Source organism: Staurois parvus, unplaced genomic scaffold, assembly GCF_062004578.1.
Source record: "Staurois parvus isolate SC_StPar_1 unplaced genomic scaffold, SC_StPar_1.0 ptg000706l, whole genome shotgun sequence".
Taxonomy (NCBI): domain Eukaryota; kingdom Metazoa; phylum Chordata; class Amphibia; order Anura; family Ranidae; genus Staurois; species Staurois parvus.
In genome coordinates, this window is record NW_028318502.1 from 3,060,204 (window position 1) to 3,084,091 (window position 23,888).

General features: G+C 43.4%; 1 protein-coding gene across 1 annotated transcript in view; it reads right to left on the reverse strand.

The window, feature by feature from the left end:
* Window positions 1-23,888, reverse strand: part of LOC149445872 (vomeronasal type-2 receptor 26-like) — a 48,356-nt gene that overhangs the window by 23,730 nt on the left and 738 nt on the right. The window contains exons 2-3 of the mRNA XM_089653319.1: window positions 20,542-20,833; window positions 8,974-9,759 (exon numbers count right to left, since the gene is read on the reverse strand). Of these exons, the coding sequence (XP_089509445.1) occupies window positions 8,974-9,759; window positions 20,542-20,833 (1,078 nt within the window). The remainder of the gene's footprint in view (window positions 1-8,973; window positions 9,760-20,541; window positions 20,834-23,888) is intronic.

Here is a 23,888-nt window from a genome sequence, read left to right on the forward strand (position 1 = left end):
GAACCACCATGGCCAGGAACAGACGTACGGCCATCTTTGAAACATTTACACCATTCACATCTCTGGCAGCTGAGTGTCTCGTCACCATACTGTGCTTGAAGTCTTCTGTAGATACCCGTGGGTTTTACACCTTCGTTCACAAGAAATGTCCTCACCCTGCGCTGTTCCATGCACTCACTAACATTCTTGTCCGCCATCTTGATTAACGGTCTCTGGACGGGCCCGCCACATGTGCGTCTCTCAGTAATAGAACACACTTGCCACTTACTAGTGCATGTAGTACCACCACCCTAGCATCCTTTTTCATACCTGTAAATACAGATGGGCTGCATGTTCAAGTCGAACGTTCAGCGAACAGATGAATGGTAGAGGCATTCGTTGGGCTGTTCACCTGCTGTGCCCCACAATGCACTGCGCCCTGACAATGCATTGTGATTGGCCAAAGCATTCCACCTGACCAGTCAGGTGCAATGCTTTGGTCAATCACAGTGCATGATGACGTCAAAAGGGGTGGGGGTGATCATCACCCTATTTAAGAACTGTCAATGCTGCGCAGCTGTCAGATGGCGGGAGCCAGCATCGAGAGTGGAGCGGATTTTTCTTTTACGAGTCGGCGATGGTGGCGGGCATTGTGATTGACATTGGATCTACTTCGGGGGACATTTTTTATTTCTATTTTTAATAAAGGACTTGTCAAAGATTGTCTCCTGTCCTTTTTTACACTACAATTTTTTTTTTTGTGAATGGGTAGCAGTACCATGTACCGCATAGTCATTCACTTGGGGGGAGTGGGATCTGAGGGACAGATTCTGATAAGCCCCCCAATTGCAGACTTCCACAACTACTGGCCAGGGTTCTAGGGAAGACACCCTCATTCACTTGGGGGGGTGGGACCTGAGGGCCAGATTCCGATAAGCCCCCCGACCACAGACCCCCACAACCACCGGCCAGGGTTTTGGAGAAGATGCCCTTGTCCCCATCAACATGGGGATAAGGTGCTTTGGCGCCCCAAAGCACCCATTCCATGTTGCGGGCCTGTGTCCTGGTATGGTTCAGGATGGGGTGAATACTTGCTGACCCTCCCCCCTTTTCCTGACCTGCCAGGCTGCATGCTCAGATAAGGGTCTGGTATGGATTTTGGGGGGACCCCCACGTTATCTTTTCTTAAAAATGTTGGCATGGGGGGTTCCCCTCAAAATCCATACCAGACCCGAAGGGCTTTGAATGGACAGGAGGGGAGACTCCACGTCAATTTTTTCTTTATTTGTAATTGTCGGACAATGCCAACAAAATTTTTGACACTCAGCTGTCAGCGGGGAACACAGCTAACAGCTGAAACAGGAATGAATGTCTCGCTACTAAAATACTTAAAATACCACGTGACTTCATAATATACAGTTGTGTCCAAAATTATTCAACCCCCACTGAAATTGAGTGTTTTGGCCAGTTTGACATTGCTTTTGATCATTCAGTCATCTTGCTTACATTTACATTAAAGAGGCACTTGTAGGTCAGACAAATATAACATAACAGTTATAATGAAATAACCACAAATGTCTTTTCTGTGCTCACAGCATTATCAGTTTTATTCAACCCCCAAGTGACATTCAATCTTAGTACTTAGTACAGCATCCTTTTACAGTTATAACAGCTTTTAAACGTGAAGCATAGCTTGACACAAGTGTCTTGCAGCGATCTACGGGTATCTTCGCCCATTCTTCATGGGCAAAGGCCTCCAGTTCAGTCACATTCTTAGGCTTGCGCACTGCAACTGCTTTCTTTAAGTCCCACCAGAGGTTCTCAATCGGATTTAAGTCTGGTGACTGCGATGGCCACTCCAAAATGTTCCAGCCTTTCCTCTGCAACCATGCTCTAGTGGACTTGGAGGTATGCTTGGGATCATTGTCCTGTTGAAAGGTCCAACGTCTCCCAAGCCTCAGGTGTGTGACGGACTGCATCACGTTTCCATCCAATATCTCCTGGTACTGAAGAGAATTCATGGTACCTTGCACACGCTGAAGCTTCCCTGTACCTGCAGAAGCAAAACAGCCCCAAAGCATGATTGACCCTCCACCATGCTTCACAGTAGGCAAGGTGTTCTTTTCATCATAGGCCTTGTTCTTCCTCCTCCAAACATAGCGTTGATCCATGGGCCCAAACAGTTCTAATTTTGTTTCATCAGTCCACAGAACACTATCCCACAACTTTTGTGGTTTGTCCACATGGCTTTTGGCATACTGCAGTCGACTCTTCTTATTCTTTGGAGACAGCAAGGGGGTACGCCTGGGAGTTCTGGCACGGAGGCCTTCATTACGCAGTGTGCGTCTTATTGTCTGGGCTGAAACTTCTGTACCCACATCTGACAAATCTTTTCTCAGTTCCTCAGCAGTCACACGGGGACTTCTCTCCACTCTACGCTTCAGGTAGCGCACAGCAGTCGAAGTCAGCATCTTCTTTCTGCCACGACCAGGTAGCGTTTCAACAGTGCCCTTTGCCTTGAATTTGCGAATGATGCTTCCTAAGGTGTCTCTTGGTATGTTTAACATCTTTGCAATCTTCTTATAGCCATTGCCCTTCCTGTGAAGAGAAATCACCTCTTCTCTTGTCTTCCTGGACCATTCTCTTGCCTTCACCATGTTTGTAACCACACCAGTAAATGTCTAGAAGGAGCTGAGTATCACAGTCATTTTAAAGCTGCCTAATTGGTGCTTATTATGCTTGATTGCTGCTCGGTGACATCCACAGGTGTTTTCAATACCTGATGGAAAGCACCTGTATGAACCTCTGTTCTTCAGAGTGGTAGTCTTTAAGGGGTTGAATAATTGTGGCAATGAAGAAACCACATAAGAACCATTTACTACTGTATTACATAAACAATTGATGTCATTTTAGTTGCATTTGGGTAGTTACAACGTCCTTGTAGGATTTGATTCTGAATACAATTCCAAATGTACACTATAGTCCCTAAACCCCTTTACAGCATTGGGGGTTGAATAATTTTGGACACAACTGTAACTAATGCAGTATTTTAGTAACTGAGCGGTACCTTCATACTCAAATGCATCTTTTTTTACACTACACTTTTTGTTCTGTGAATGGGTAGCTGTACCATGCACCGCATACTAATTCACTTGGGGGGAGTGGGATCTGAGGGCCAGATTCTGATAAGCCGCCCAATTGCAGACTCCCACAACCATTGGCCAGGGTTCTAGGGAAGATACCCTCATTCACTTGGGGGGAGTGGGATCTGAGGGACAGATTCCAATAAGCCCCCCAATTCCAGACTCCCACAACCACCGGCCAGGGTTCTGGGGAAGATGCCCTCATTCACTTAGGGGGAGTGGGATCTGGGGGACAGATTCCGATAAGCCCCCCAACTGCAGACTCCCACAACCACCGGCCAGGGTTCTGGGGAAGATGCCCTCATTCACTTGGGGGGAGTGGGATCTGAGGGACAGATTCCAATAAGCCCCCCAATTCCAGACTCCCACAACCACCGGCCAGGGTTCTGGGGAAGATGCCCTCATTCACTTGGGGGGAGTGGGATCTGGGGGACAGATTCCGATAAGCCCCCCAACTGCAGACTCCCACAACCACCGGCCAGGGTTCTGGGGAAGATGCCCTCATTCACTTGGGGGGAGTGGGATCTGAGGGACAGATTCCGATAAGCCCCCCAATTGCAGACTCCCACAACCACTGGCCAGGGTTCTGGGGAAGATGCCCTCATTCACTTGGGGGGAGTGGGATCTGAGGGACAGATTCCGATAAGCCCCGCAATTGCAGACTCCCACAACCACCGGCCAGGGTTCTAGGAAAGATGCCCTCATTCACTTAGGGGGGTGGGATCTGAGGAACAGATTCTGATAAGCCACCCAACTGCAGACTCCCACAACCACCGGCCAGGGTTCTAGGGAAGATGCCCTCATTCACTTAGGGGGGTGGGATCTGAGGGACAGATTCTGATAAGCCACCCAACTGCAGACTCCCAAGACCACCGGCCAGGGTTCTAAAGAAGATGCCCTCAGTCACTTAGGGGGGTGGGATCTGAGGGACAGATCCTGATAAGCCACCCAATGGCAGACTCCCACAACCACCAGCCAGGGTTCTAGGGAAGATGCCCTCATTCACTTAGGGGGGTGGGATCTGAGGGACAGATCCTGATAAGCCACCATACTGCAGACTCCCACAACCACCAGCCAGGGTTCTAGGGAAGATGCCCTCATTCACTTATGGGGGTGGGATCTGAGGGACAGATTCTGATAAGCCACCCAATGGCAGACTCCCACAACCACTGGCCAGGGTTCTGGGGAAGATGCCCTTGTCCCCATCAACATGGGGACAAGGTGCTTTGAGGCCCCAAAGCACCCATTCCATTTTCAGGACATGTGTCCTGGTATGGTTCAGGATTGGGTGAGTGCTTGATGACGCCCCCCCCCCCTTTCCTGACCTGCTCAGATAAGGGTCTGGTATGGATTTGGAGGGGAACCCTCACGCTATCTTTTCTTTAAAATTTTGGCCTGGGGGGTTCCCCTCAAAATCCATACCAGACCTGAAGGGCTTTGTATGGATAGGAGGGGATACTCCACACTTTTTTTTTTTAATTTTTAATTGTCGGGCAATAAATGAATGTCTCATTACTAAAATACTGCGTGACTTCATAATATAACTCATGCCGGATTTTAGTAACTGAACCGTATCTTCATACTCAGATGCGGAAAGACATCGCTCAGTAAACTGTCCCTATTTAAAGTTCCCGGTCGAACTTTCGGGAGGTTCGATTGTTTATAGAAAACAAAGAGAGGGCGCACAGGCCTAGTGCATTACCTTAAAAAATGGGATTTATTAATAAACAGCAAAATACTCACAAAGAAATGTAAAATCAAATTAAAATGGGAATCAAATTAAAATGGGAAGCATGTCTCAAGGGATGCAGAGTGGTTCAGGAACCCCTGTGGTCTGGAGGGGGACTGTGAGCCTCTGGATAGCTGGTGCCTGACGCGTTTTGAGGTTGTACCTCTTCCTCAGAGCCAGTCGAATGTTTGACCGTGAACCGAACGGGGGGGGGGGGGTGTTCAGCCCATCACTACCTGTAAAATTAAAAGTTCCGGTTTGACATGAACGCCCTCATATTGTAATATATACCCCTAAATACAGGGGTGTATTTACCACAAGGCATTTGCCTAGGGCGGCATTTTTCAGGGGGGCAGCAGCTTTTTTCAGGGGGGCAGTACCATCCCCTCAAAGAAGAAAGGAAGAAGGGACACATGCAGCACGGGGATCTGAGAGAGGCTGCAGCCTGTTAACCGCATGCCGCCCAGCCACTGTAGATATACGGCGGCACTCACAGGCAAAACCCTATTTGTCCTGCGGATCACCGCCGCAGATGTCAGTTGCCGGGTCACAGCCGCTCGTTAGCGGCTGTGTCCTGGCGATCGGCGGTAAACGGTGACAGAGAGCACAGCTGCAGTAGCTGTGCTGTCTGTCACCTCTCTGTCAGCTCGAGGATAAGCTGATTGAGAAAGAATAGTTTCACTTTCTCGATCAGCCTTGTCCCACCCAGTACACCCCCCCGCCCCGCCCCCTAGTAAAACACTCCCCTCACTCCTATAACCCTTCCCTGCTAAATAAAGTTAACCCCTTCCTCCCCATTGCCATTAGTACAGTGTCAGTTGTTTTTTTTTTTGCACTGATCAATGTATTAGTGTTTTTGGGGATGTCAGTGACCCCAAGTCAGTACCCCCCAATGTCAGAATGTCCGCCGCAGTCCCGCAGTCCCGCCATAAGTCGCTGGTCGCTGCCATAAGTCCCTGATCGCTGCCATAATTCGCTGATCGCCGCCATTATTAGTATAAATAAACCTAAAAATCCCAGTATCTTTCCCGCCATTTGTAAACGCTATAACTTTCACGTAAACCAATTAATTTACACGTATTCGGGGTTTTCGTTTAGCAAAGACATGTCGCAGAATGCATTTTGGCAGAAATTTATGACTAAATTTGATTTTTGCTTTTTTTTTTTACTGGACATGTTTTATAGCAAAAAGTCCAAAATATTGGTTTTTTTTTTCCTCAATATTGTCAGGCTTTTCTTTTTATAGCACAAAAAATAAAAACCGCACAGGCGATCAAATACCACCAAAAGAAAGCTCAATTTGTGGGGAAAAAAAGTATTTAAATTTAATTTATGTACCATATTGCATGACCGCGCAATCGTCCGTTAAACTAGCGCAGCGCTGTATAGCAGAAAAATGACGTAAATTGCAGTATCTATACCATAGTTTGTAGACGCTATAACTTCACACAAAGCAATCAATATACACTTATTGGGATTTTTTTTACCAAAAACATGGAGCAGAATACATTTTGGCCTAAATTTATAACCAACTTTGAGTTTACTATATATTTTTTATGGCTGAAAATAAAAAATATTGTTTTTCTTCAAAATTTTTGGCGTTTTTTTGTTTATAGCGTGAAAAATAAAAAGCGCACAGGTGATCAAATACCACCGAAAGAAAGCTCTATTAGTGTGAAAAAAGGACGTAAATTTCGTTTGGGTGCAGCATTGCATGACCGCGCAATTATCAGTTGAATTAGTGCAGCGCCGAGTAGCAAAAAGAGGCCTAGTCATTAACCATTAGCCGCCCGGCCAATGGCCGTTTGGCGGCTTCAGATGTGCCTCTTCATTCCGGGTGCACACCATTTGGCGTGCTCCCGCACATGCGCCGTTTGCGGTAATGCAGAGCGGCGCAGCAGTGCGATCTGTCACAGGCCGTGCACCTCGGACACGGCCGATGACAGATCTGAGTACCGGCTCCCGTTGCTGGTACCATGTGACCTGCTGTGACCAATCACAGCAGGTCACATGACAGTTGTATACAATGGATGGCTTCATTCATGATGCCATCCATTGTATACTAGTGCCTAGCTGTGAATGGTCACAGCTAATCACATGCACATGTCATGTGATTAGCTGTGACCAAATAACAGCTAAGCACAAAAAAAAAAAAAAAAAAGCTGAATGAATCGATTTCATTCAGGTAAATGCTTGCTTATGCAAAGTAATTCTTTGCTATAAGCAAATTATGTAAAAAAAAAAAAAAAAAAATACTGATCACTTCCCCAAAGTAGTACAGTGTTACTATGGTAACATTGTACTACTTTGGTCATAGTAAAATATGAAAAAAAAATCTTAAAAAAAATTAAAAAAAATGTAATAAAAAATTAAATATAATAAAAAAATAAAAGAAAATTAAAAAAATATATATATTTTTTTTTTTTCATACTGTCACCAGTCAGTGTCCCTGATCACCGCCATGCCAGTTATATGATGACGCTGTACTGTACTGGTGACAGTATGTAAAAAAAAAAATAGTGAAAATAATTTTTTTAATTTTTTCATTTTCCGAAAAATTATGACATAAAAATACAACTTCAAAAAACTCACCATGCCTCTTATGAAGTACGTCGGACTGTCTACTCTGCAAAAAGGGGTCATTTGGGGGATATCTGTACTATTCTGACATTTGGAGGATATCTGTACTGTCCTGACATTTGGGGGATATCTGTACTGTCCTGACATTTGGGGATATCTGTACTGTCCTGACATTTGGGGGATATCTGTACTGTCCTGACATTTGGGGGATATCTGTACTGTCCTGACATTTGGGAGATATCTGTACCGTCCTGACATTTGGGGGATATCTGTACTGTCCTGACATTTGGGAGATATCTGTACCGTCCTGACATTTGGGGGATATCTGTACCGTCCTGACATTTGGGGGATATCTGTACTGTCCTGACATTTGGGGGATATCTGTACTGTTCTGACATTTGGGGGATATCTGTACTGTCCTGACATTTGGGGGATATCTGTACCGTCCTGACATTTGGGGGATATCTGTACTGTTCTGACATTTGGGGGATATCTGTACTGTCCTGACATTTGGGGGATATCTGTACCGTCCTGACATTTGGGGGATATCTGTACTGTCCTGACATTTGGGGGATATCTGTACTGTCCTGACATTTGGGGGATATCTGTACCGTCCTGACATTTGGGGGATATCTGTACCGTCCTGACATTTGGGGGATATCTGTACCGTCCTGACATTTGGGGGATATCTGTACTGTTCTGACATTTGGGGGATATCTGTACTATTCTGACATTCTTGGACCTCAAGAAATTAGATTGGCCGTCAGTACTTCAGGATTGATCAATATTCAGATCTATACCATAGTTTGTGAACTCTATAACTTTCCTACAAACTAAATAATACATCCTAATTTGGGTTATTTTCACCAAAGACATGTAGCAGAATACATCTCGGCCTAAATTTATGAAGAACAATTATTAATTATAAACTTTTATAACAGAAACAAAGAAAAATGTGTTTTTTTTTCAAAATTTTTGGTTTTTTTTTGTTAATTTAGCAAAAAATAAAAACCCCAGCGGTGATTAAATACCACCAAAAGAAAGCTCTAGTTGTGTGAAGAAAATGATAAAATTTTAGTTTGGGTACAATGTTGTATGACCGCGCAATTGTCATTCAAAGTGTGAGAGCGCTGAAACCTGAAAACTGGCCTGGGCAGGAAGGGGTAAAATTGCACGGTATTGAAACGGTTAAGGGGGGTAATAGTGTGTGCAGAGCCTGGCTCTTGTTCCAGGGGATGTCCAGAGCTGTAAAGGTGAGTGTCTTATCTCTTGCCGGAGTGAGGGGGTGTTTGCCAGTGTATGGGGGGGGGGCAGTGGTAGTAAAAGGCTCTCTCGGGTGGGGGGGCTGGGTGTTGTTGGTCAATGTCAGGCTCTCTTCACGGGGGAGAGGGGGTTTTGGTCGGTGTCAGGGTCTTTCCATGGGGGGGGAGCCAATTTTTGTGTTGCCTAGGGCAGCACGAATCCTAAATACACCACTGCCTAAACACACACACAAGAAAAATGAAGAATACCTTAAATAAATGCTGAAGTGTAAAGTTTTACCTGATCAAATCTGTTGATGTTAAATGCAGCATTTAAACTGCATGCCAGAAACGTAGCACGGGCCAAAACATCCACTGCTAAAAACACCCGTATGGACGTCCCTCGAAACAAAAATTCCTTAACATGTGACATAACATCCACCAATGGGACGTTACTATCAATGAGAGTTGCGTTTTGTAAATGAACATTATTCCCGTTGTGATTTGTTGATACATTGTATAACGTAACGGACAGCTCAAAGTTCAGCAGCTTCCTTAGTGGCGGTCTGGACAATAGTGAGTTATCAATCACAGCTTCAACTCTCGGGTATATTATTTCTATAACATTTAAAGCCAAACCTGTATTAAAATGTGGGAATAAGCTACCTAAATGTATATCAGTGTAAACCCAGGAGGGTGGAAGAATGATCACAGTGTCGGGGTTCATCGTATAGTAAGCTCGTAGGTAGTAATACGCATGGTTTGTGAAGGACCCACAAATGACGACAATATTGCAATGAATAGATCTGAGATTTTTTTGCCACTCTGCAAGTGCAGCAACATTTATGGCAAGTCGTGTTTCAAAGGCCACACAAATCCCGTGGGAGCTCAGGTATCTCTTCAGAATTCGGGCCTCGTTCTCTCCGGTGTCATTATCCGATAGAAGGATTCCAACCCACGTCCAACCAAAATGTTTCACCAGTTGGGCAACTGCTAAATAATTGACGTGGTCGTTCTGAATGGTTTTGAACACGTGAGGATAAAGCCGCCTGTCGGTTAATATGTAGTCTGTGGATCCATAGCTGATCTGAGGAGAAGGGGAGAATATTTATTTCAGTATTTTATTTATTTCAGGTATTGTATAGAGCCGTCAATTTACACAGCGATTTAAAAATATACTTAAAAGTCCTGGATTCTTTCTTGGATACACAGAATATATGATCTCCATGTATAATACATAAGGGGGGATATGATCTCCATGTATAATACATAAGGGGGGGATATGATCTCCATGTATAATACATAAGGGGGATATGATCTCCATGTATAATACATAAGGGGGATATGATCTCCATGTATAATACATAAGGGGGGATATGATCACCATGTATAATACATAAGGGGGGATATGATCTCCATGTATAATACATAAGGGGGGGATATGATCTCCATGTATAATACATAAGGGGGATATGATCTCCATGTATAATACATAAGGGGGATATGATCTCCATGTATAATACATAAGGGGGGATATGATCTCCATGTATATTACATAAGGGGGATATGATCTCCATGTATAATACATAAGGGGGGATATGATCTCCATGTATAATACATAAGGGGGGATATGATCACCATGTATAATACATAAGGGGGATATGATCTCCATGTATAATACATAAGGGGGGATATGATCTCCATGTATAATACATAAGGGGGGATATGATCACCATGTATAATACATAAGAGGGGATATGATCTCCATGTATAATACATAAGGGGGGATATGATCTCCATGTATAATACATAAGGGGGATATGATCTCCATGTATAATACATAAGGGGGGGATATGATCTCCATGTATAATACATAAGGGGGGATATGATCTCCATGTATAATACATAAGGGGGGATATGATCTCCATGTATAATACATAAGGGGGGATATGATCACCATGTATAATACATAAGGGGGGATATGATCTCCATGTATAATACATAAGGGGGGATATGATCACCATGTATAATACATAAGGGGGATATGATCTCCATGTATAATACATAAGGGGGGATATGATCTCCATGTATAATACATAAGGGGGGATATGATCTCCATGTATAATACATAAGGGGGATATGATCTCCATGTATAATACATAAGGGGGATATGATCTCCATGTATAATACATAAGGGGGGATATGATCTCCATGTATAATACATAAGGGGGGGGGGGATATGATCTCCATGTATAATACATAAGGGGGGATATGATCTCCATGTATAATACATAAGGGGGGATATGATCTCCATGTATAATACATAAGGAGGGATATGATCTCCATGTATAATACATAAGGGGGGATATGATCTCCATGTATAATACATAAGGGGGGGGATATGATCTCCATGTATAATACATAAGGGGGATATGATCTCCATGTATAATACATAAGGGGGGATATGATCTCCATGTATAATACATAAGGGGGGATATGATCTCCATGTATAATACATAAGGGGGGTATGATCTCCATGTATAATACATAAGGGGGGGTATGATATCCATGTATAATACATAAGGGGGGGTATGATCTCCATGTATAATACATAAGGGGGGGGGGGGTATGATCTCCATGTATAATACATAAGGGGGGATATGATCTCCATGTATAATACATAAGGGGGGATATGATCTCCATGTATAATACATAAGGGGGGTATGATCTCCATGTATAATACATAAGGGGGATATGATCTCCATGTATAATACATAAGGGGGGGATATGATCTGAATGTATAATACATAAGGGGGGATATGATCTCCATGTATAATACATAAGGGGGATATGATCTCCATGTATAATACATAAGGGGGGATATGATCTGAATGTATAATACATAAGGGGGGATATGATCTCCATGTATAATACATAAGGGGGATATGATCACCATGTATAATACATAAGGGGGGATATGATCTCCATGTATAATACATAAGGGGGGATATGATCTCCATGTATAATACATAAGGGGGGATATGATCTCCATGTATAATACATAAGGGGGGATATGATCTCCATGTGTAATACATAAGGGGGATATGATCTCCATGTATAATACATAAGGGGGGATATGATCTCCATGTATAATACATAAGGGGGGATATGATCTCCATGTGTAATACATAAGGGGGGATATGATCTCCATGTATAATACATAAGGGGGATATGATCTCCATGTATAATACATAAGGGGGATATGATCTCCATGTATAATACATAAGGGGGGATATGATCTCCATGTATAATACATAAGGGGGGATATGATCACCATGTATAATACATAAGGGGGGATATGATCTCCATGTATAATACATAAGGGGGGATATGATCTCCATGTATAATACATAAGGGGGGATATGATGACCACGTATAATACATAAGGGGGGATATGATCACCATGTATAATACATAAGGGGGGATATGATCTCCATGTATAATACATAAGGGGGGATATGATCTCCATGTATAATACATAAGGGGGATATGATCTCCATGTATAATACATAAGGGGGATATGATCTCCATGTATAATACATAAGGGGGGGATATGATCACCATGTATAATACATAAGGGGGGGATATGATCTCCATGTATAATACATAAGGGGGGATATGATCTCCATGTATAATACATAAGGGGGGATATGATCTCCATGTATAATACATAAGGGGGGATATGATCTCCATGTATAATACATAAGGGGGATATGATCTCCATGTATAATACATAAGGGGGGGATATGATCACCATGTATAATACATAAGGGGGGGATATGATCTCCATGTATAATACATAAGGGGGGATATGATCTCCATGTATAATACATAAGGGGGATATGATCTCCATGTATAATACATGGAGATCATATCCCCCCTTATGTATTCTACATGGAGATCATATCCCCCCTTATCCCCCCGAAAGAGCAGGGCCCTCGAACCCCTCGTGTATTGTTTTGTTACTGTATTGTCTCATGTACTGTCCCGCACTATAATGTAAAGTGCTGAGCAAACCTTTTGGTGCTATATAAATACTGTATAATAATAATAATATAAATGAAAATGTCCAAAAATTTAGAAAAAAAGTGTTTTTCTTATAAAATTTTGCAAATAAATAATCTTTCTTCATAAATCTTGGCCAAAATGTATTCAGTTATCTTTTTAGTAAAAGAAAATAACCCAAATTAGTTTATAACCAAAAATTATATTTTTTCTGAATTTTATTTATTTTTTTATATTATTATCTTTTGTTTTTGTTTTTTAACATACTGTCACCCTAGCAGTACAGTGTCACCATAGTGACACTGTACTGCTTGTGGGGGGTGATGAAGATTTTTTTTTTTTTTTTTACACCGATTGCTTTTACACCCATACAGACTGTAAAAGCAATCATTTCTCCTTCTCTCTGGCTGCATTCCTGCAGCCATTGAGAAATACTGTGTGAGCTGTGATTGGTCACAGCTTGTCACATGGCACAAGGTTGTTGTGAATAGCCTTGTACCATGTGATCTCTGTGATCATTCACAGATTTCATATGCAGTAAGCAATGATGTCAGTAGTGACATCTTGCTTACTACTATTCATGTGATCACTGATTGGCCAATCAGTGATCACATGATCGGGACCTCACACAGAGGTCCCATACAGCGATCGGTGTCCCAGGGAGCGCACACAGGCTGTAAATGTGGGCGCCGTTTAAGAATGGCAACCCGCTCCTGCACTGCTCCTGTCTGGCCGTTTATGTACATGGGCCGGACGGGAAGTGGTTAACTGACAATTGCGCAGTATAGCACTAAAATTATTGCTCTCGCTCTAATGTTCATGGTGATACCTCACATGGGTGGTTGAGCACTGGTTATTTTTTTTATTTATCACAGGTACTTAGATAGCTCTTTAGATATACATGGGCAGCACTGGGGCTAAATGGTTAGCACGTCCGCCTGGGGACTAGAGTTCGAATCCCAACCACGGCACCACCTGCCTGTAGTTTGCATGTTCTCCCTTTGCCTGTGTGGGTTTCCTCCAGATACTCTGGTTTCCTCCCACACATCAAAGACATGCTGGTAGGTGAATTGGCTCCTGTCTACATTGTCCCTAGTATGTGTATGTATGAATGTGAGTTAGGGACCTTAGATTGTACACCCCTTGAGGGTTAGGGACTGATGTGAATGTACAATATATATGTAAAGTGCTGCGTAAACTGACAACGCTATATAAGTACCTGAAATAAATATTGTACATTCCCATCAGTCCCTAACCCTCAAGGGGCGTACAATCTAAGGTCCCTAACTCACATTCATACATACACATACTAGGGAAAGAAGGAAGGGTGAGTGGAAGCAAGGAAAGGAGGGGTGGTTGGAAGAAAGGAAGGATGGAAGCAAGGGGTGGAAGGAAGGAAAAAAGAGGTGGATGAAAGGAACAGTGGGTTGAAGGGAGGGAGGGGTTGGTGGAAGGAAGGAAGAAAGGGAAGGGTGGGTGGAAGGAAGGAAGGGGTGGGTGGAAGGAAGGAAGGAAAGGAGGGGTGGGTGGAAGGAAGGGGTGGAAGGAAAGGAGGGGTGGGTGGAAGGAAGGAAGAGGTGGATGGAAGGGAGGGGTGGGTGGAAGGAAGGAAGGAAGGAAAGGAGGGGTGGGTGGAAGGAAGGAAGGGGTGGAAGGAAGGAATGAAGAGGTGGATGGAAGGGAGGGGTGGGAGGAAGGAAGGAAGGAAGGAAGAGGTGGATGGAAGGGAGGGGTGGGTGGAAGGAAGGAAGGAAAGGAGGGGTGGGTGGAAGGAAGGAAGGGGTGGAAGGAAGGAATGAAGAGGTGGATGGAAGGGAGGGGTGGGTGGAAGGAAGGAAGGAAGGAAGGAAAGGAGGGGTGGGTGGAAGGAAGGAAGGGGTGGAAGGAAGGAAAGAAGAGGTGGAAGGGAGGGGTGGGTGGGTGGAAGGAAAGAGTGGGTGGAAGGAAGGAAGGAAGGAAGGAAGGAAGGAAGGGGTGGGTGGAAGGAAGGATGGATGGATGGCAGGAAGAAAAGGAGGGGTGGGCGGACAGAAGGAAGGAAAGGGTGGATGGAAGGGAGGGGTGGGTGAAAGGAAGGAGGGGAAGAAGAGAGGGGTGAGTGGAAGGAAGGAAAGGAGGGGTGGGTGGAAGGAAGGAAGGAAGGAAGGAAGGAAGGAAGGAAGGAAGGAAGGAAGAGGTGGAAGGAAGGAAGGGAGGGGTGGGTGGAAGGAAGGGAGGGAGGGAGGGGTGGGTGGAAGGAAAGGGTGGGCGGAAGGAAGGAAGGAAAGGAGGGGTGGGTGGAAGGAAGGGGTGGAAGGAAGGAAAGAAGAGGTGGATGGAAGGTAGGGGTGGGTGGAAGGAAGGAAGGGGTGGAAGGAAGGAATGAAGAGGTGGATGGAAGGGAGGAGTGGGTGGAAGGAAGGAAGGAAGAGGCGGATGGAAGGGAGGAAGGAAGGAAGGAAGGAAGGAAGGAAGGAAGGAAGGAAGGAAGGAAGAGGTGGATGGAAGGGAGGGGTGGGTGGAAGGAAGGAAGGAAGAGGCGGATGGAAGGGAGGAAGGAAGGAAGGAAGGAAGGAAGAGGTGGATGGAAGGGAGGGGTGGGTGGAAGGAAGGAAAGAAGAGGTGGATGGAAGGGAGGGGTGGGTGGAAGGAAGGAAAGAGTGGGTGGAAGGAAGGAAGGGGTGGGTGGAAGGAAGGATGGATGGATGGATGGATGGATGGAAGGAAGAAAAGGAGGGGTGGGCGGACAGAAGGAAGGAAAAGGAGGGGTGGGTGAAAGGAAGGAGGGGAAGAAGAGGGGGTGAGTGGAAGGAAGGAAGAGGTGGGTGGATGGAAGCCAGACATTGACTCCCGCTACTGTGAATCACAGCCAGTGAACCAATCAGGAGAGAGTGGGGGGGATGGAGACGAGTGCATCTGTGTGTGATTTTACACACAGAGCAGCGGCTCTTTGTGAGCATGCTCAGGTGCCCCCATAGCAAACTGCTTGGCAGGAGGGATAGGCCAAGAGTGCCAGAGGGGGGGGCCCAAAAAAAAAAGGATTGGGTCTGCTCTGTGCAAAACCACCTCACACAGCAGATAAGTATAACATGTTTGTAATATAAAAAAAAATCTGCCCTTATAATCCCTTTAACCCCTAGCCTCCCGGGCACTTTTACCCCATTTCTGCCCAAACCAGTTTTCAACTTTTAGCGCTGTCATACTTTGAATGATGATTGCGCGGTCATGCAACACTATACCCAAACTAAATTTTTATAAATTTGTTGAGACAAATAGAGATTTCTTTTGGTGGTATTTAACCACCACTTGGGGTTTGCTAAACAAACAAAAAAAAAAGAACAAAAAATTTTGAAAAAATAAGTAATTTTTCTCCTTCACTGATGGGCACTGATAGGCTGCACTGATGGGCACTGATGAGGAGTCACTGATAGGCACTGATAGGCTACACTGATATGTGTCACAGATGAGGCTGCACTGATAGGTGGCATAAATGGGCACTGCGAGGCAGCATTGATGGGCAGCAATGACAGGTGGCGTTGATGGGCTCTGTTAGGTGGCATTGTTAAGCGGCACCGATTGGCACTGTTAGGTGGCACTGATGGGCACTGTTAGGCAGCACTGATAGATGGCACTGATGGGCTCTGTTAGGTGGCACCGATTGGTACTGTTAAGCAGCACTGATGGGCACCGGTTCAACTGATGGGCACTGATTGCCAGCACACATGGGCACTGATGGGCACTATTGGCCGCATCTGATGGGGCTACACTGATCACCAGGACACTGATGATCAGTGCCCCGATGATCACTGTAGATGTCCCCCTGTGAAATGCTGCTTACCGGCTTTCTTCTCCTCATGGGCTGTCAGCATGAGGAGAGGACTACCAATAACTGGCATTTCATGTTTACCCTGTGATCAGCTGTGATTGGACACAGCTGGTAACTTGCTAAAAGCTGCAGTGATTGGCCCTTTCCTTAGTCATGTGATCTGCTGTGTCTGAAGGACACAGCGTTCACCGATGGCGCACAGTGTGCGCCCTAGCGGGAGCGCGGGGGGGTGTGGTTCTGGGAGGACGTCCATGGATGCCCTCCCAGAACTAGCCGACCGCACTGTAGCCATCATTTGGGTATAGCATGGTCGGGAAGTGGCAGTAGTTCTCTGTTCTCTCTTCCTGTGTGTCTGTTTCTATTTCCTTCCTCATAAATCCTTTTTCTTTTCCAGTGAAGGAGATTCTTTATTCTCCCCTTCATTTCCTCTCCCTTCCACTATGGTGTTTCCCATTCTTCCCTTCTTTTCCCTTCCTCTTTACTCCACACCAGGCCATACTCTACAACTACATGTACACCCCCAGAGGGTTTTGAATGGAACGGAAACCATTCTGTTTGGGAACACTCTTCCTAGGATCATGTTCAGTACATTGTAGCTCTCTCTCTTTACCGATTGATGGGTTTAGTTGCACGGTTTGGCAAATTTTGTGTCCACTCATCTGTTGTTTCTTTTTCACTCTTTTCACGTTAAAAGGTCTGAAATACAGAGACATTTTGCTTATTCTCAATTTGATCAGATAGATGCTTTGGAGGCCAAAGGAGAGATCTAATAGACCGCTGATCTCCCCATAGAGACGACCTGTCACAGCCCATGCTATTTCGATTTGAATTCCTTGTGATAGTAATAAAGTTGATAAAAAGTTAAATGTACAGGCTTACCTCGGTTTACAAACACCTCGATTAACGTGATTTTCAGTTTACGAATGAAAATCCATTGAATATAATTCCTCGGTTTATGAATTTTTTCGCAATACAAATGGATTAATTGGTTTTCAATGCATTTACAAATTGTTTTTTAATCATGTCCCTGTACAGTATTTATGTCTTTATAAAGAGTTTTGAACAGATAAGACTTTTTTTTACTTTTTTCTGACCTCTGGAACGGATTAATTGATTTTCAATGCATTTACAAAATTTTTTTTATCATGTCCCTGTACAGTATTTATGCCTTTAAAGTGCACTTTATAAAGAGTTTTGAAAGATAAAAAAAACTTTTTTTTTTAACTTTTTTCTGACCTCTGAAATGGATTAATTGATTTTCAGTGCATTTACGAATTCATTTTTAATCATGTCCCTGTACAGTATTTATGCCTTTAAAGTGCACTTTATAAAGAGTTTTGAACAGATAAAACTTTTTTTTTTACTTTTTTCTGACCTCTGGAACAGATTAATTGATTTTCAATGCATTTACAAATTAAATTTTTTTATCATGTCCCTGTACAGTATTTATGCCTTTAAAGTGTGCTTTATAAAGAGTTTTGAACAGATAAAAGACTTTTTTTTTTTTACTTTTTTCTGACCTCCAGAACGGATCAATTGGTTTTCAATGCATTCCTATGGGAAACCTTGTTTCGGTTTACAAATTTTTCGCAATACGAAAAGTCCCGCAGAACGAATTAAATTCGTAAACCGAGGTACGCCTGTACAGTGTTAAAAAAAACAAATGTAATTAAAGAAATAATAAAATAAAAAATATAAAGCCCCCCCGTCCCCCTGTGCGAGTAGGTCCCCCATGCATATGTAAATGGTGATTGCATTACACATGAGAGGTATCACTGAGGATGTCAGAGAGAGAACAATGATTCTAGTTCTAGACCTCCTGTGTAGCTCTAAACTGGTGACCTGTAAAGGCTTTTATAGCTTCAACTATGGATAATTTATATTAGATATATATATGTATGTATCATAGTTTATCGCCATTCCATTGGCACAGGGGCGGACTTACCATTTGGAAACTCGGGCAGGGCCCGGGGTAAGTAGGGGGCCCCATGAGATGCCCCTGGTACCTTTTTCATAGGCTTTTTTGATTTTGGGCAAGGGCACAGGGGCCCCATGATCCCCTATTGCCCCGGGTCCCCATGAGTTGTCAGTCCGCCCCTGCATTAGCATGCACAATTTTAAAGCATGGCATGCTTGGTATCTATTTACTCACTGTAACATCATCTGTTATATTTTACCAGAAAATTGGATATTATATTGCTTTCATTAAAATGTATTCTTTCCAAATAATTTGCATTTGAAAAACCGCTATGCAAATACAGTGTGACATAAAAAAAAATTGAAACACCCACCATTTTATTCTCTAAGGGCCTCTGCTTAAATATATATATTTGAAAAGTGAAAGCTTGTGAGCTGCTATGTGAGTGATAATTACTACTGAGTGCTGATTGTGAATCGCCTGCACCTAACACATACTCATACTAGTGTGCCAAACCAACACTAATGACCAAAATGTGCCGCCTGAGAGTACACTGTGAGTGCATTACTTTTATTAACCTCCCTAACTGTCTGATTATGTCCATATTTCTGTGCTCAAAGCGGTACATTTTTTTGCATGGAAATATGTTGTTTTTTTATTGTAGGCCTGTCATTCTTAGGAATAACTCACTGAAATCTGTCCGAACAAGAGTCTAGTAAACATCCCGGGTAGGATAAAATTTGAAACAGGAAATCATAAATTATATTTTAATAAATAATCATAAAAAATAATAATATAATAATAATAAATTTAATTCAATAATATAATCAAACCAAAAACACTGAAATGTGAAATATAGCGCCAAGTTCGCACATCGCTGAGCTCAGTCGCAGAATCGTTTTCAGTGTCTGATGAGGAATTTCCCCCACCAATCATTATCACTCAATTCTGCAAGTGGTTCTGATTTACTATCGCTGTTCTCTAGCCGGTCTAAAACCGCGTCTGACCTAAAGGGACGCTTTTTGGACGCCGTGGACGTTTCTCAGTTTCCAGGCAGAAAGAACAGTAAAAATGCAGGCAGGGCGCCGGACAAAGCACTCGGGACAAAATGTATGTGAAATGGTTTGATACAGGAATGTTATACTATGTGATTTTAGTGTATTTAGTGAATGTCACTTTTACAATTTTTAAATTTCCCGCCAGTTCCGTCCCCCGTACGTCCCGACGTCGCAGGGACCGGAACCCGGAAGACGGATGCTGGCATCGGCCGGAGGACATTACAGGGGACACTGCAGGGGGGACATCGCGGGAGCGCAGGACAAGGTAAGTGACCGAGGGATCCCGGAGCAACGCTGCAGTGTATTCCCGAGTGTAGCTCGGGGTTACTGCTTGTGGTGCTGAAACTTTACCCCGAGCTACACTCGGGAATACCACCTTTTAAAATGGTTTTAAAAGGATAATACACTAAGATTTGATGAATTCCTCTCTATCAACCAACGTGCAAGGGGAGCCCTTCGATTGAGTGGAGGAGGACCCCAAACAGCAAGATATCATCCCATCATCATCATCCCATCCATACTTTGGCCCATTTAAAGGGACACTGGCGTTATGTGACCTTACGTAACGGTTTGGTCATATACTTGAGGTGAGAGCACAACTGGTGGGGGAGCCCACAAACGCAAGTTTTTTTCGCACAAAAAATCAATTAAGAGGCACGGGATGTTTTATTCTACAGTGAACTTTGCACGTTTGAAGAAGTTTATATATGGACCTCTTTTTTTGACAATTACATGGACACTGTTTTTGGAAATTGATATTGGTTGATTCACTTTTTTTATCTCTATATTTTTATATGTACAAATAGTAGCAATTGGATGCATATATTATTTATTTTGAGCATTTTTAAGCAAAGCGCGGCACATCTTGGTAATTAAATATATATATGTTATGGGGTTCTAAGTCATTTTCTAGCAAAAAAAAAGGTTTTTTTTTACCTATATGAGAGAAATGTCAGAATTGGCCCAATAGGCAAGTGGTGCATTTTCAATATTTTTGCAGAGATAGAGGAAGGTTGCACTGACCTGTGTGTATCTGTACAGTCCGAGGATTTGGGCGATTGGGATGGTCGTGAAGGAATATTGATCCCCAATAACTCCGGCCAGCTTGCCACCTTTTCTACAGGAATAATTAGGAATTGTCTTCCCCGGTCCAGATAAGATATTCAGAACACTCCTTACAGCCTTCCTGGGGTCAGACCAAGAATCGTGGAGATGGAAGCCCAATGAGACATTGAGTTTAGTATCTAGAGTCTGGTTTATATCTTCAATCACGGAGATGAAAACTAAAACATTTACGTAAGCTCCGGGCATTAATCTATAGGGAAAAAAGCAGTTTACTGTACAGGAGAGCAGCTAAAAGTGACCTCTGTCCTCAAATCAACCACCAAGTTAAAGAAGAACAAACAATATTAAAACCCCTTCCCACCGACGTCACACAAATACGCGGCCTCACGGAACTGGGCTTTTTCCCATGGGCAGGGGCGGACTGACCATTTAGAAACTCGGGCATTGCCCGAGGGCCCGGGGTCAGTAGGGGGCCCCATGAGATGCCCCTGGTACTTTTTTTATAAGCTTTTTTGAGTTTGGGCAAGGACACAGGGGCCCCATGATCCCCTATTGCCTGGGGGCCCCATGAGTTGTCAGTCCGCCCCTGCCCATGGGGCCGCATATTTGCGTACCTGTCTCTGTGCTGGGAGCAGAACGCACAGCACGCCCCCAGCACATAAACCGGGGTGTCACTGAGAGCGTCGGGTCCCGTTCTAACAATTGGGACCTGGGATTCCCGATCTCGGGTCACATGATCGCTGTGATAGCCTCTGATTGGCTATTACAGTGATCAGTCACTGTGAAGCCCGACCCCTTGTTTTTTTTTCTCTCTGAATGGAGGAAATAGATACATTGTATATCCCTCTTCTAACAGAGAGATAAAAAAAAATTGTGAAAAAATATATATATATATAAATAAATAAATATTAACAAATAAAAGAAAAAATAAAGAAAAAATACCTAGATCAAGGTATGTAAGGTACGTTCTATGTAATGTTAACCCCTTTCTGCCCAATGCCATTAGTACAGTGTCAGTGCTTTTTAGCACTGATCGTTTTATTGGTGTCACTGGGGATGTCAGTGACACCAAGTCAGTTCCTCCCCAGTGTCCTATGTAACTATGTATCTATCAAGCAGGGACGGACTGACAACTCATGGGCCCCCCGGGCAATAAGGGATCATGGGGCCCCTGTGTCCTTGCCCAAACTCAAAAAAGCCTATGAAAAAGGTACCAGGGGCATCTCATGGGGCCCCCTACTGACCTCGGGCAGTGCCCGAGTTTCCAAATGGTCAGTCCACCCCTGCTATCAAGGTTTGATCTAGTTTAGTGACAGGGTTGGTGTTTGTGTCAAGGGCAGGGTCAAAGGTCAGAGAGCAGGGTCAAAGGGCAGATTTAAAAAAAAAATGGTATCAGTGTCAATTAGGGGGTTATTTACTAAAGCTGGGGAGTCCAAAATCTGATGCAGCTCTGCACAGAAACCAATCAGCTTCCAGGTTTTATTGCCAAAGCTTAAACAAGCTAAATATAAAAGCTGTTTGGCTACTCATGTACACCAGATTTTGCACTCTCCAGTTTTAGTAAATGTCAGTGTGTATTAGGTAAAAAAAAAACCAAAATGTACACTATTGTTTCTGGCCTGTACTCCGGGTACAAACAACAAATAACATACACATATATGGTATCACTGCGATCCTCAAGAGCTGGAAAATGTATTTTGGGTTGGTCTTTGGTGGTAGGTTATGGTAGTAACAAGAAAATGTAAATTAAAAAAAAATTCTACTATTTTGGGCCAGTTTTTCTTGGATAATTAAAAAAAAAATCAGGGGATATACATTACCATTTACCACCAAATGAGAGCCCAATTTGTCCAGAAAAAAACGCGGTATAATTCACCCAGATGTACAATGTAGTTGTGATGATACGTACGGTTTCACTAACACATGTCAAAGTTGTAAAATTTTACTTAGGCTTCAAGATTTGTTTTAAATTAATCCACCAAAACCTGCACCAAAATTGATATCACCAACCAATGCTGCTGCTCCTTGTTGACCAATAATCAAACAAAAATGTGTAAAAAAAGAAAAACAAAATGCAAAAAACTTCATATAAATATAAACATTAATAATAATAGTGTTTTAATCTAAACACAGCACAAAAACCTAATATAAGTATAAAAAAAATATATAAAGTCCCAATCCCAAAAAAATGTTCCACATCCAATGTGCTCCAAAAGAAATAGTGATGGATTTCGTGCAAAGGAAACTTCAGTGTATTGACACCAAGGGCGGACTGACAACTCATGGGGCCCCTGGGCGATAGGGGATCATGGGGCCCCTGTGTCCTTGCCCAAATTCGAAAAAGCCTATGAAAAAGGTACCAGGGGCATCTCATGGGGCCCCCTACTGACCCCAGGCCCTCAGGCAACGCCCGAGTTTCTAAATGGTCAGTCCGCCCCTGATTGACACCCTCTGTGACAACCAATATATATTGCACTCACCAAATGTAACTGACTCTCAAAAGTTTAGGAGTCAAAAACACTTTATGTCAGGACGTGAGGAATGACCGGAAATTGCGTCGACGCGTTTCACCCCTCCTCCAGGGCATTATCAAAAGACCTCCATTACATTTGGTGAGTGCAATATATATTGGTTGTCACAGAGGATGTGGAACATGTTTTTTGGATTGGGACTTTATTGTTTTGATTTGGACACTGTTATTTTATATATTTTTTTATACTTATATTACGTTTTTGTGCTGTGTTTAGATTAAAACACTATTATTATTTATGTTTATTTATATTTATATTAAGTTTTTTTAGCTGTTTTTTTTTCTTTTTTTAAGATTTGTTTTACCTTTAGCCGTGAAGGGGTTAAGAACCTCTCCTCCCAAAAATGGCGGCAGAGGTATGATTGCCAAAAGAGATATCTATCATAATTGTTGCTGACATAGATAATGGCACTAATAAGGACTTGTGGGTTCAATGAAGAGCTGTAAATATGGCCCCATCATTGCAATTTGGAAAAGTAAAGCCCAGGTTCATGACCGACCCTAATCTCTCCTTATGCAGTATGTTCTGCCTCCTGATTATCCCCCTAAAGCAGATTTAATACATTGCCACGTTAGCTGTTCTGAGATCCCCTTCTACAGGGGGAGGATGGCCAAAAATCCCCACATTGGCCTGTTCTGTGCTTTGACAAGATCTTGACACTGGACTGGAGACTTCTCTCCTCCCTAAGCTCTTTGAACTCTCCAAACTCCACAACCCAATTCAAGAATCCAAAAACCGACATAAGGCTCTCAGTTTTGGCATTCTTGAACTGGG